The sequence below is a fragment of the Primulina eburnea genome, chromosome 13 (genome assembly GCF_022965805.1).
Source record: "Primulina eburnea isolate SZY01 chromosome 13, ASM2296580v1, whole genome shotgun sequence".
Taxonomy (NCBI): Eukaryota; Viridiplantae; Streptophyta; class Magnoliopsida; order Lamiales; family Gesneriaceae; genus Primulina; species Primulina eburnea.
The window spans coordinates 23,013,458-23,028,397 of NC_133113.1; the positions used below are offsets into that span (position 1 = coordinate 23,013,458).

The 14,940-nt window shown below is 34.4% G+C and overlaps 1 protein-coding gene and 1 pseudogene across 1 annotated transcript; one reads left to right on the top strand and one right to left on the bottom strand.

Annotated features, from left to right (window-relative positions):
• Window positions 1–1,099: 1,099 nt before the first annotated feature.
• On the bottom strand, window positions 1,100–9,007 carry LOC140809331 (protein STRUBBELIG-RECEPTOR FAMILY 6-like). The gene is made up of 15 exons (XM_073166921.1): window positions 8,581–9,007; window positions 7,667–7,799; window positions 7,500–7,571; window positions 7,351–7,416; window positions 7,205–7,276; window positions 7,037–7,108; window positions 6,773–6,844; window positions 6,629–6,694; window positions 6,446–6,508; window positions 5,756–6,356; window positions 5,355–5,620; window positions 5,147–5,282; window positions 1,891–2,009; window positions 1,614–1,770; window positions 1,100–1,518 (listed from the first exon to the last, which is right to left on the bottom strand). Exons 1-15 carry the CDS (start codon window positions 8,681–8,683, stop codon window positions 1,387–1,389), a joined length of 2,130 nt encoding a protein of 709 aa, XP_073023022.1. The 5' UTR covers window positions 8,684–9,007; the 3' UTR covers window positions 1,100–1,386.
• A 252-nt stretch (window positions 9,008–9,259) lies between these two features.
• On the top strand, window positions 9,260–11,840 carry LOC140809792 (uncharacterized; annotated as a pseudogene).
• The last annotated feature ends 3,100 nt before the right edge of the window (window positions 11,841–14,940 follow it).

Consider the following 14,940-nt stretch of genomic DNA (forward strand, 5'->3'; position numbering starts at 1 on the left):
TACTGTAGCAGAAACATCATATCTGATTCGTATTCAATTCTGACAATATCATAATTTCAAATCATGTCTAAACGTAACAAAACTTACGTCCAGTTGTAGCCTGTGTTGGTAGGAACTCGGAACTGAAGTCAGATTCAAATTCTAATGGGCGGATTCCTCGAAATCACGAATTCTATGCTTGAAGAATTCTTTCCAACATTCTGTCTCTTTCTGATTTTCTTTTGCTGAGGGGGAATCGATTGTTACATTTATATATATATCTCGTGCATGCAAATCATACGTGGCTTCTCCAAAATTTGCCACAAAACCACTCGCGCATATGCACGCTTCATCTCGCGCATATGCGCCAAAGATTCTGGAGATGTCGCGCATATGCGCACCTTATCTCGCGCATATGCGCGAGGGCTTCTGGACCCCTCGCGCATATACGCGTGTTTCTTCGCGCATGTGCGCCGGCCGTTTGAGATGTTCGGTTGAACATCTTGGCTTATAATGTAACGATGCCCGGCTTCTTCATTCAAGTTCGTATAACCTCAATCATGTTAATTAATCAACGTCTGATTAGAGTAATTAAGTCTCGGGCATTACATTAATTCACCAAAAGTATAATTCCTTAACATCCTATGAATATTTTTGTTAAAATCATACGAAAACCCAAAGCAAAACATATTTTGATTGTCAAAATAAATAAAAAATTTAAACTCCCGCTGCGTTTGAGCGTGTAGAAAACCGGAATCCAACAGAATTATAATTACTCCATTATATGTTTCTCACGTGCGACGTTCCGCAACGTTCCGTGCATTATTTATAGCGAGAACGAAATATTTCAGTTTGTTCAGCCAGACAAGTGTTCTCTAGGCTTGTGCTTTCTATTACAGAAATGTAAGATGACATTCAGCAGAGAAAGTAAACAACGTTGACAAATTTCTTGAATCCTGCTTGCTCATCCAACGGCAAAGCATGTATTCGTACAAAATAGTACAAGCACGGGAAATCGATAAACAAAATCACACGAACGAAGCAAGTGGATGGCAGCGATAGAGACAACTACGGATATAGCATATTCAGTTTACATAAGAGAAATTCAACAGATTGTGAATGAATCGGTTGTAAATAGTTCAAGTTTTCCTAAAAAAAGTTGCCACCGCAAGAATAAGAGTACAACAGTCACTTGAATATTGAGATTTTTCCAACTTTTTTGAGTTTGAGCTTAAGTAGCGTGTGAAAGAGCTACAGAGTTTGACGTTGACTTTAACGAGGGACATTCTAGGTTGGTTTTAGCAGTGCCGTAAAATTTGGGAATGAACAATATAATACAAAACAATGTAGGAGGATATACGCGTATAAAGTGGAAGGCCGTCGTGAAAAATAATGATCACAGATCAATCAACTGTCTTCAGTTTCACCTCGAGGGGTCCCTTCGTTTCCAAAAGTTCTCTTGCTCATGCTTGATCGTTGTACTAGCCGAACCAACGCTTCAACCACTTCAGACATCGGAGGTCTGAACTCGGGCTCAGGCTGCTCACAACAGCAACGAACACATTAGAATAATAGGGAAAAGACTCAAGTGATCATGGAAACATTCGAGTGGATGTATAACATCAATTCAGTACCTGGACACACAGAGCAATTGCGTCTGCAAAACGTGAGAGAGATTTGACAGGGAAAAATCCTTTCAAAGCCGGGTCAACCATCTTGGAGAGAGCATCGATATCATGGAGCAGGGGTGTTGCCCATCGAGCTAATGATTGCTCAGATCTCGGCCTTGATCTGCATCGGAAAAAAACACAATGCTGATGGAAAATATATTGACATATTTGTAGAAACACTGCCTGCATCAAGGCACACGTTACCATTCTCTTGTTAAGTTTCTTGAGAGATTTGACATACCTATCAAAGGGTTTGCGTCCCGTAACAAGTTCTAACATCACGACCCCAAAACAATATACATCGCTTTTTATGGTATATTGACCAGATAAGAAAACCTCAGGGGCAAGGTAACCAGATGCCTGTAAAAAACAAGCATCTTTTTATAGTAAGAGTAATGCGAAATTTTCTGTTATCAGGTGTTTAATAATACTAGCATGAAGCACGTGCGATGCACGTAAATAACAATTATATGATAAAAATAAAAAATTTGATTTTCTAAAAAAATAATTTGAATCATTTTGTTATTTATTTGAGTTTAATCTCTTGTTATATTAGCTTATATAATTTACTTTCGAATTTTTTGCCAAATTAAAATTTAAATTGTTAATTTTATGATATATAATAAATTATAATTAGTATAATATATAGAACCAAATGAACTGAAAGAAATTTTTTTACAAAAATATATCCTAATATATATACACATATATAGTAATTATGTCAGTTCACAATTGGAAAACTTTTCAAGTAGCCACACTTTTATAGGTATATAGATTTGAAGTTTTTTTTAAAATCTATATACTTTATAATGATTCATTTCATTATTAATATAACTCAACTTTATTTCTCTCACGCTCATATACAATTGGAAAAATCCACACATTTATATGTATATAGAATGAAATATTTTTTTTTAAAATGAAATATAATGAAATATGACATAGTTATATATTATAACGAAAAAAGATAAGGGTAGAAAGTAAAAAACACAAAACCATAACCATAAAATGTGGTTAATTAGTATTAATTATTAATTAATAGACTAAGTATGAAATTACCACATATGTTACTTGATAATGAAAATAAGAAAACATGTGAAAGGTAATTATGTCAGTTCACAATTAGAAAACTTTTCAAGTATCCACATTTTTATAGGTATATATATAGATATATAGATATATGAATGAAATATTGTTTTTTTTAAAATGAAATAGAATGAAATATGACATAACTAATATTATGATGAAAAAATGATAAAGGTAGAAAGTCGAAAACACAAAACCATAACCATAAAATGTGGTTAATTAGTATTAATTATTAGTTAATAGACTAAGTATGAAATTACCACATATATTACTTGATAATGAAAATAAGAAAAAATATGAAGGGTAATTATGTCAGTTCATTAGTATTAATTACTAACTACTAGACTAAGTGTGAATTTACCACATATGTTACTTGATAATGAAAATAAAAAAAAACATGAAGGGTAATTATGTCAGTTCACAATTAGAAAACTTTTCAAGTATCCACACTTTTATATATATATATATATATATATATATATATATATATATATATATAGAGTAATTATGTCAGTTCACAATTGGAAAACTTTTCAAGTAGCCACACTTTATAGTTATATAGATTTGAATTTTTTTTTAAAATCTATATTACTTTATAATGATTCATTTCATTATTAATATAACTCAACTTTATTTCTCTCACGCTCATATACAATTGGAAAAATCCACACATCTATATGTATATAGAATGAAATATTTTTTTAAAATGAAATATAATGAAATATGACATAGTTATATATTATAACGAAAAAAGATAAGGGTAGAAAGTAAAAAACACAAAACCATAACCATAAAATGTGGTTAATTAGTATTAATTATTAATTAATAGACTAAGTATGAAATTACCACATATGTTACTTGATAATGAAAATAAGAAAACATGTGAAAGGTAATTATGTCAGTTCACAATTAGAAAACTTTTCAAGTATCCACATTTTTATAGGTATATATAGATATAGATATATGAATGAAATATTGTTTTTTAAAATGAAATAGAATGAAATATGACATAACTAATATTATGACATAACTAATATTATGATGAAAAATGATAAAGGTAGAAAGTCGAAACACAAAACCATAACCATAAAATGTGGTTAATTAGTATTAATTATTAATTAATAGACTAAGTATGAAATTACCACATATATACTTGATAATAAAAATAAGAAAACATATGAAGGGTAATTATGTCAGTTCATTAGTATTAATTACTAACTACTAGACTAATTGTGAAATTACCATATATGTTACTTGATAATGAAAATAAAAAAAACATGAAGGGTAATTATGTCAGTTCACAATGAAAAACTTTTCAAGTATCCACACTTTTATATAGATATAGAATAGAGTAATTATGTCAGTTCACAATTGAAAAACTTTTCAAGTAGCCACACTTTATAGTTATATAGATTTGAAGTTTTTTTTAAATCTATATACTTTATAATGATTCATTTCATTATTAATATAACTCAACTTTATTTCTCTCCACGCTCATATACAATTGGAAAAATCCACACATTTATATGTATATAGAATGAAATATTTTTTTTTAAAATGAAATATAATGAAATATGACATAGTTATATATTATAACGAAAAAAGATAAGGGTAGAAAGTAAAAACATAAACCATAACCATAAAATGTGGTTAATTAGTATTAATTATTAATTAATAGACTAAGTGTGAAATTACCACATATGTTACTTTATAATGAAAATAAAAAAACATGTGAAGGGTAATTATATCAGTTCACAATGAGAAAACTTTCAAGTATCCACATTTTTATAGGTATATATATATATATATATATATAGATATATAGATATATGAATGAAATATTGTTTTTTTAAATGAAATAGAATGAAATATGACATAACTAATATTATGATGAAAAAATGATAAAGGTAGAAAGTCGAAAACACAAAACCATAACTATAAAATGTGGTTAATTAGTATTAATTATTAATTAATAGACTAAGTATGAAATTACCTACATATATTACTTGATAATGAAAATAAGAAAACATATGAAGGGTAATTATGTCAGTTCATAATTGGAAAACTTTTCAAGTATCCAGACTTTTATAGGTATATATATAAATATAAATATGTCTAAACTGTGAAGCAGTTTCCAAGACAATGAACAATTAGGACCAATATTACACTTAACTGTGTAAACAAGTCAAATTCATGAAATCGAATAGGCTCATTCATTAATTTATGTACATAAATACGTAATATATATATATATATATATATATATATATAATTCTATATTAATATTTTAATAGGTTATACATAATAAGCTATTGGGCAAGTTTTTGAACTAAAATAGAGTTCGAGTAGAGCTGGATAGACAGTCAAATAGCACCATAGATGAGTGTTGTCAAAGCCTAAATTAAACATACCTGATCTGATTCATAGATAAGGTTTTCTGCTAATCCACAATCTGAAAGGTGAGGATTGAGCTCCGCATCAAGTAATATGTTCGATGATTTGAAATTTTTATGAACGACCGATGGTGAGCAAACTTCATGTAGGTACCTGCAGAGGACCGCTAGGTTATTGACATGATAAAACACTCGTTAATATTATAAAACTGATAATTGAACTTACTCTAGTGCTCTTGCAGTCCCTAACGCAATCTTGACACGATTGTTCCATGATAGTGGCTTAACATATTCATCAGAGAGATGCAAAAATTCATGTAGAGAACCATTCTTATGAAACTCGTAAATGAGGAGGTGTTGTCCATGTTCATTGCAATACCCCACCAATTCAGTTATATTAGGATGATGCAACCTCGAAATATCTGACACAATTTCCAGAAAATCTTTCGAATTGGGCAAAGCAGATGAATTAATTTTTTTCACAGCAGCTACCTGCTTATAACCATGTGCATAATACTTTCGTATCAACTCTATAGTACCGTGTGAATATCTTCAAAGTACTCGTGAAATGAAAAAAGAAATTCAACATAGTAGGTCTAAGCTAAAAAGTGAAAGATTGTGGTGCACCTTTCCATCATCCAGTTGAGCTTGATAAACACGTCCAACTGATCCCTCACCGATAAGATTTTCCACGCTGAAACTGCCAGTAGCTATTTGCAAGTCAGCTACTGAATACAATTTAGCATTTATTGAAGCTGTAGTGACTTTCTTCATTGGAACAATGGGTTTTGCCGTGGCATCAGATTCGTCGAATGATTTAGCACGATCAGCAGGAGGAGGTCTGAGGTTTATCACTACAGGAGTCTCAAAAATTTTCATGCTGTCTGCGGATGAAGTTTGAACAGGCTTCATCTCCGCAGACTGGAAGGTAACTTGAGCTTCCTGTGACACAAGAGGACTGAAAGCCCGATTATTATCAAGTTTCTCAATGTCCATGGCTGACCTTCTGGACCTTCTTCTTATGATGAAGAATGCTACAATTGCTCCAACAATCAAAACCGATACAACAATTCCAGCAATGGCACCAGCACCTATACCAGATTTGCTACCAGCACTAGTTGACCCACTGGTGCCTCCAGAATTGTTGTTTCTGTTGGGCCTGCTGGCAGGAGGAGTACCAGGTGGAGGAGGAGGTGCAGGCCCAGAGTTCCAAGAATTACCCTTTGAACTGTTATGTGAAGCACAAAGTGAACATATTACAGCATCTTCTCACGAACATAATTGCATATCAAAGCATAGACATTATGGGATGCTTACTGCAAGTTTATGCCTTTCAACTCCTCTGGTATCCATCCACTAAAATGATTATTTTCAACATTCCTAAGCAGATAAAAATAAATAAACTTGATATAGAATCTCTTGTTTTTATGGTTCACTAAAAGACTCCATGATTCGAGTAGATTTGTGGGTATACAAATGGCGAACTCCAATGGAACTCACAAGTTCTCAAGTGGAAGATTCGAAAGGACGTCAATGGTTCCGGTAAGCTGATTGTCTTGCAAATACCTGCAATATTAAGTTGGTCGACAATGATTCATATTGAAAAAAAACAGAGAATTATATGACAAAGCGCATCGTACACACATATCAGTGATGCTTGACAGTGCTCGGAAACTTTGAGGAAGATCGCCTGTAAAGGCATTAGAAGAAAGATCCCTGAAGCATAAACATTAACTATAAGCTAGAATTCAACCAACAGAACAAAAAAAATAAGGAAAAACGACAACCCTTGTATCCTATTGCACAGACAGAGACGACAGATAAAACGCAGATAACTTGGCAAATATCAAAGTATGACAAAAATTGGGGGAAAATAAACAATTCTTGGCATGAGGTGATTGGTCTTACAACGTAGAGAGAGCAGAAAGCTTGCTGAAGTCTGTGCTCAGTTGGCCCTGGAGTTGATTGTGACTTACATCACTGCAATTGCACAGAACCTTCATAATCAATCGGAATGCAAAAAGTTGAGACATTTCAAATTTTCTGGGAGAATCTTGAAATCTAAGCATGACTAACATGGATTTCAGCGAAGCCATCTCCGAGATATAATAGGAAAGTCTACCATTTAAGCCGCAGCCTGCAAGGTTTCTGCGTTATAAGACAACAAGATGAGATTGAAACACAACACTGAGAACTATAAATAACATTGGAACGACTCATACAATTGTTCCGCATTTGCAGGAAGAAAATAAGGAAAGCTGCTTCCGAGATTATTGTTACTGACATCACTACAAAATGCCATCAGAACTTGATGTCAAGAAAGTTAAATTAATAATATAACTTGACAAACTCAAGAAATTCTCGGCCTTACAAAGTAGTAACTGATGTCAAACTTGCTAACTGGTATCCCAGTTCCCCAGATAGCCCAAGGCCCGATAACTTTCTGATGAAAAGCATAGACCAAAAACAGGCACCTAGAAATGGTAAGTATTTAAAGGAAAAAAATCTTCAAAAAATTAGAGGGTAATATAAAATCACATTTCGGTGACTCTTGTTCCGGAACATTTAATCCCCTTCCAGGAATCTCCACATGGATCTCCTCCACTCAAGTTCCATTTCGTGAGTTGCTGCGGTGAATGCAAACCACCATACATGGTATTGAGAGCAGAGACTGTATGTATACATATATAGTCAATTCGTGAAATCATAACAAGTTTATGCACTAGACTCTGAATTACTTGTGCTGAGATTTTTTTCACATCAAGTCTAAAAATATTCAATAGTTTAAATTAACTGTTGCACAGACAATATAGTGCAGTGTTATTGCTCTTGCCATTGCCTAAATAAATGTAATAACAGAAACAGTTATCAAATACCACAACGTATGGGAATGGCTTTAAGACGTCAAAAAATTATACGAATCAGTATGTTAATGAGAATGATCAGATATTAACTTCTCGAATTATTATGTAAATGTAAATTAAGGCCACCAACAGCCATTCATCGCAGGACATCATCGTAAGCCTGTTTCATAGATTGTCCATACATACACACAGTTATACATTGACCCAAATAGAATCAAGTTGTGAACAACACATAATTGCATAAAAAGAAATTGACCTTAATTGACATTGATTAATAAACTACTACATCAATAACCAAATCTTGAACAGCCTGAAAAGCAAAATAGCAACAACACTTGGCTTATTTAATTATTAAATCAAACTAAGCAATACTTAATCATAACAAATATATGCAAGGAGAAAAACCAGTAAGTAGAACTTATCAAGCATGAACAAAAGAGACGTTCTAAGGTATCTAGAAAATCATCAACATCCTCCAGATTTGCACACTCAGAAAGTGAAAACATATGATTTGATTCATGTATATCAAAACAATTATGCAAACCTATACACCATATTCAAACTGAAAAGTTTCAAAAAAGTGCTGACCATCGGATGGATCTGTAGACGCATTGGAGGAGCTCAGCCCAAAAACTAGAATGCCAATGAACAGCACCGTCGTTGCCATGGCCCCCTCCACCTCTCTTCTCATCGCTCTCTTTTCTCGATTCTTGGTTCCCTGCACACCTCAAGAAAGGAAACCCAAAAGCCAGTTCCAGTTTCGGAACAAAAAGATTTCAACTTTATCAGTCCTCACACACAGACCATTCGCAGCTTTACTAATATTATTATTAATATTTTCTATGGAGGAGGCGGAATTTATTTATGATGAAGTATACCACATACATATAAAGATATGCGTGTCCACATGGAGATGATTATCAATTATTGCATCGGTAAGTATGATGATAGATAAACTAAATATAAAAACATGTGTGTTTCACAATATATTTTTCCAGAATCAATTCTAATACCCATATTAGAATTTCATAACGCTACTTTTGGTACTTGGGATTAATGTAGGATAACACTGTTAGTCAAATGTTTGGTTCATTTTTTAGACCAATTGGTATAACCATGGGCCCGAGATTGAGGAACTGTACAAACGTGAAGTTCAATCCCAAAGTCAAGAAGGTATTCTTAATCCACATTTGTACAGTAGATCAGGAAGCTTCTCTCTTTTCAAGATTACCTTTCGCCCTACATTATCAACGTGGATTCCCATCTCTCACTTATTTCTTCTCACCGACTAAAAATGGCGGCCTTCCTTCTTCATTGTGGTTTACTACATATCATCGTCAACTGAAATCCAGTTCGGCCTACCAAGTAGTTTGTCAACGACCTACTGTCAGCAGGTAAATAATCTACTTCAAGAAAAATTTGTTAAATTTGTCAGCGACTGATTTGTTTTACAAAATAATCAGTTCTTCTTCGTTTTCGGATGTAAGTATTGAATTCAGTAGCCGAAATTTAAGTGCAGTCCAACATTTGAGGCTTCAATCGCGCATTCATAAGTCTTCTGTGATAATACATTACTTTTCGAAAATGAATATTTTCGTTATATTTTATTGTAATAAAATGCACACGATTTCTCATATCCCACAAAGTGCGAACTTGCAAACACGATTCGCTTTAGTGACTGTGTTTTTTTGTTAAAAATTTCATTCGTATTATGTTTTTGTGCGGCTGAATATTTACGTCTTCTCGTGTGTTGAGTGTTGTGGTAAGATGGACATGAAACGAAGAAACATTCTACTGGTTCTACTGGTACAACAACTGTTCTTTACAAATTTATTGATGTTGTGTCTTCTAATCCGACCACGTACGAGAATGGTTGCCCATCGACGTCGTGTCACTCGTACAAGACCTGTTTCGTACAGCATGTCACAAAGAATCAATGCTCAATTTAGCCATTTGAATATGATTATTGATGCGGGGGATGTTCAATGCCTGTTGAACTTGAGAATGAGCCGAAACGCATTCGGAAGGTTGTGCTATATTTTAATGTATTTAGGAGGACTAACAGATTCTCGATATGTCCGCATCCAAGAGAAGGTTGCCATGTTTTTGTCTATATTGGCACACCACAAGAAAAATCGGGTAACCAGGTCATGATTACATGCGTAGTGGACAGACAGTCAGCGCACATTTTCATGAAGTTATGTGTGCGTTGCTGAAGTTGCATACGTTACTTCTTGTGAAGCCTACCCCTGTGGATGCGAATTGTGATATCGAACCTTGGAAATGGTTTGAGGTATTATTCTGTTACCATATTGGTTTTGTTTTTTAGTTGTCGATCAACTTTTTTTAAATTAAATTCAGTATTGTCTAAGAATTATTTACCTCGTGTCATTGTTGTCAAAGGGTTGTCTTGGTGCGTTGGATGGAACTCATATCGGAGTACATGTTCGTGCCACAGACAAAGCCAAATATAGAACAACAAAATGAAATATTGCGGTTAATGTGTTGGGGGTCTGTGATAGAAATATGAACTTCATTTACGCTCTTACTGGATGGGAGGGATCTGCCGCTGATGCCAGGGTTTTAAGAGATGCATTAACTCGGGATGATGCATTCAAGGTCCCTAGAGGTTATGTGTGAATACGTTTGTTGTCTATTTATGTCTACTTTTTTAGTTCTACGAACATTTACCATGAAATGTTGTCCCAGCTAATTATTATGCGATATTTAACCTTTGTGCAGGTTGTTATTATCTTTGTGACAACGGTTACGCTAATGTCGAGGGTTTTTTGACTCCATACAGACGAGTTAGATACCATAGGGATGCTTGGGGAAATCGTGCATTCGCCCCACAAGATCATAAGGAGTTATTCAATTGGAGGCATTCACAAGCAAGAAACATTATTGAAAGAGCATTTGGTTTGTTGAAAAAGAGATGGGCTATTCTTCGAAGTCCTTCGTTCTACCCCTTGCATGTTCAAAACCAAATAATTCTTGCTTGCATTCTATTACATAATTTCATCCGTAATCAAATGCCCGATGATCCTTTAGAGGAAAACGAAGAAGAAGTCGGCAGTCCCATTCATGATACACAGAATGAGTATATAAACAGTTTTGAGGCGTCGAACGAGTGGGTTAATTGGCGAGATCAGTGCGCAATGTCCATGTGGAACACCTACAATTAGCTATTCTTTCTTATAATATGTCATTGTCTGGGGTTGCACATCTTTTTTATGTTTTTCTAAATCTGATGTTGAAGTTGTTCGCAAAGCAATGAGTGTAATTGACGGAACTTTCACTCAATGACATTGTATATGCAGCTTAAAGTCTTTTAATGTTACATTTCGGCCTTTTTTTGGTTTTTATCATCTGTAGTTTCTCAATCACTACTCTAACTTATGATGTTCGTTTCATGACATAAATACTCCACACAGCTTCCTTGTACTGATGGACAGTGTAACAACTTGTGGAAGCCGCAGTGCGATGTACAAGAAACCGGACAAGACACGGCGAAGTTGGAGTGGCCGTGAAGAAGATTGTCTTAATACAGTCGCTCAAGGAAGTAATGACCAAGGGTTGGAAAAGTGAGAATGGTTTTAAAGCGGGTTACTTGACGTTGTTGGAGAATGCAATGCAGACAGCAATTCCAGGAAACAAATATACGTGGGAATCCTCACATAAATTCTAAAAATCCATGTATGGAAGAAAACATATAGTACTTTGGTGACATTGTTATCCAAGAGTGGTGTCGGTTGGAATGATACTGATAACACGATCGATGCTATAGACGAGACTTGGGAATCAATTGTGAAGGTATGTCTTGTACAGTACTTTGACCTTCGGACAAAAATCTGTATGGATCGTGGAAAAAATGGTGAAATTAAGGAAAAGAAATATATAAATTTTTTGTTCCAAGTAACAGGTATTTGTAATATCGAAACTTTAGAAAGTCTATTGAGTACTCCTTCACTTAATGATTGATGCAGCATGACCCAAGTTTTAGAGTAATGCGACATAAGCAGTATGTATTCATATCATTAACTTGGAGACACAATCTTCCTTCCGACGAACACGACGTAGGTTTTGGTCTGCATTTAACACAACATATTTTACAATTTTATAACTAAACATTGACCTAGGAAAAAAATTATCAATTTTACACGGTAAATGGAGTACAACAATTGAAAAATGTATCTTACATTGCACAAAAATAGTATGTATTCATATCATTAACTTGGAGACAGAAACAAATTATTCAAAGAAAAATAAAATCACCATCTTATATACTTTCACACCGACTGCACCGTTTCGTCCTTAGAATTTTCCTTGAAACCAACCTTGCACGTTGTACTTCTGTAAATCAACGCTACACAGACCTGCAGATTTTACTTCTCAAACAAAAGAATACATCAAAATTAACGAAAAAGAACGAAGGGTTAAATACTTTCGTTCTTCTTGCGATTTTGAAATATTCCGAGATAAAATAAATATGGAGGAACATTTTGCAACAAATCACCTGGATTTCCTTTACATATCTTCTTCGGCTCTAGATCGGATTTGTAATATACGAAAGGCGGAATAGGAACATTGCGTGAGAGAGTAGTTGGGTAGATCTGGCCTTCGAGTCAAAGAGAAAGGAAGCGTGATATGTACTTGTTTTAGGGGTAAATATGGAAAACTAAATATTGTACTAGTATTTATCCGGACTAAATAAATACAACCAAACATAAACTGACTTTAAACCCTTGTACTAAATATCCATGTAATAAACGTTCTTATCTCTTCTGCTATCTTGTAATTATTGATCACATCCTAGTAACCAAACGTGGCATTAGTGTATTATTTAATTATTATATCCTAAATTTACTTAATAAATAATTATGAATTCGTCATAACATCGATCGAAGATCAGATAACGTCGATGTAATGAGGGTAAAAATTTCGTTAATATAATGAAAAATAACAACTTCGAATGACAAAATTTTCCATTAATCCATTTATTGCAGCCGCCAGTTTTGTGATTTCCTTCACAAAAACAAGCAGTTTCTGTAGAACCCGTAAATCAGTCTACGTATAAGCCATGCATAATTCTAGGATTTTAAATTTAATTGACTTCATTGCATGAGTATTTAAGTGTTTTCCTTGAAGTTAATTATTTTATCCAGTAGTTTAGATTTTATTCTTTTCAGTCAATTCGGTGAGGACCGGACCGGAGTTGGAGTAAAGAGATAAAATTTACTAGTAAGAAAACATTTCTAAAATTTATTTAAGATAAATAATGAGTAAATTTATTGTAAAAGAAGATTTAAGGAATTATTTGAATAAGTGGAGATGAGTAGTAAATAGAGTTCAATAATTAAATCCTTAAATCTTTTAAATATTTAATGAGTAGATAAAACACTAAAGAGTTGAAATACAATATTCAAGAAATATTTTCCCTCCCCTTTTATTGTAATTTTCGGCCCCTCTTATTTAAATTAAAAAGATTTGTTAACAACTCAATTCCTTGATCTCCTTCCTTATCTACATTTTAGGAGATAAATCCCCCACCTTTCTAATTCCCCAATAATTATTGACTAAGCATTATTCCACCACATTTTACTAAGCTAAAAATCGGCCCGCTTTTTATTTGAAAGATTTTATTAGTTGGCAATCCATTTCTTAATTATCCTTCCCTTAAAAGTTTCTAGGTAAATATTCTCCTAACTTTTAAATCCCTATCAAATAATTAATTAAGCACCATTCCCCCCCTTGTACCTAGACACCATGATCGACCCTATGCACCCCAATATCCCCTCAAAATATTTGATATCATTCTTGTTTCCTATCTAGCAAATAAACTAGGATAGAAAGATTATTCTCCTCCCATTATCTTGCAATCTTCCCATATATTTCCCTAGCCTTCCTCCCCATCAACCACCGAAAATTTGAGAGAATTGAGAGCATTTCAGAGAGGGAAAACAGTGAGAAAAGTAGAGAAAACAAGAGGGAGAAATCGAAGGAAAGCTAGGTAGAAAAGTGCACTCCGTCTCCTCCGTGCCGAGTGGTCGTACTCTCTCGTTTTTCATTCAAACGAAAATCAAGGCATGTTTATATTCTTCCTTGCTCTTCAATCAAGTCTTAGTAACAATTTTAAACATCTATTGATCATCAAATTTTTGGCAAAACCGAATTACATAAAGAATTTCAGAAAATGCATTATACAGATTTTTCGGCTTCCCCATTTCATGCTTCACGGGTTTCTCTTGTTTTGATGGTTTCAGGTATGGGATCGACTCCAGGCTCCCAAGGCGACTCCTAGACATGTACTATAAGGGTTTAGGACCATGTTGGTTCATTATTTTGGCCCCCATGCTGCTGGATATCGAAATGACAGCAAGCTCCCCATAAGTGCAGAAGTTTGGTTCGAAAATTCTGTTTTGATGTCAAGGGAAAGGATCTGATATTGGCTGCCCCCAAGGGCCTATAGCCATGGTTAGATACCTTCCCTAGCATGTCTAAGACGAGACGAAGTCGCCCTTTTGGTGGCTTGGTCCATGGTTGCTCGGTTTTAAATTAAATACAAGAACATCCCCTCCCCTCTCGGCCCTTCGATTTTTGACAGCATATGTGGTTCGCGTTTTGTGTATGGGTGTGGATCTTAGTTGGCCTATGGCCCTTAGCCACGGTTCATACCATGCACCTAGATGTCTTAATCGTGTCTTGGTCAATCAAATGACCACTAGAACGATCCGGGACAGCAAAACAAGAACAAGATCCCGACGTGCAGAATTTTCCCTCGTGTAGGAACTTTCGGTTGGTTGCTGGAATGAGGCGAATTGTGGCTGGCCTAGGGCCCTTAGCCATGGTTCAAATCATTCCTTGGGATGTTGGTAAGAGTCTCTGGTCGGTGGTTCAAGCCCCAAAGGCCAGCAGGCTCGAAAACGACACAAGAAGAACACATGTACA

What these genes read in the sequence shown, in the direction of transcription:
- LOC140809331 (XM_073166921.1), bottom strand. Translation starts at nt 8,683, where the DNA reads ATGAGAAGAGAGGTGGAGGGGGCCATGGCAACGACGGTGCTGTTCATT. An exon ending in CCTGCAAATGCGGAACAATT is followed by an intron (nt 7,277 to 7,350) that starts GTATGAGTCGTT and finishes CTTATAACGCAG; the next exon opens with AAACCTTGCAGGCTGCGGCT. An exon ending in GGACGCAAACCCTTTGATAG is followed by an intron (nt 1,771 to 1,890) that starts GTATGTCAAATC and finishes TTTCCGATGCAG; the next exon opens with ATCAAGGCCGAGATCTGAGC.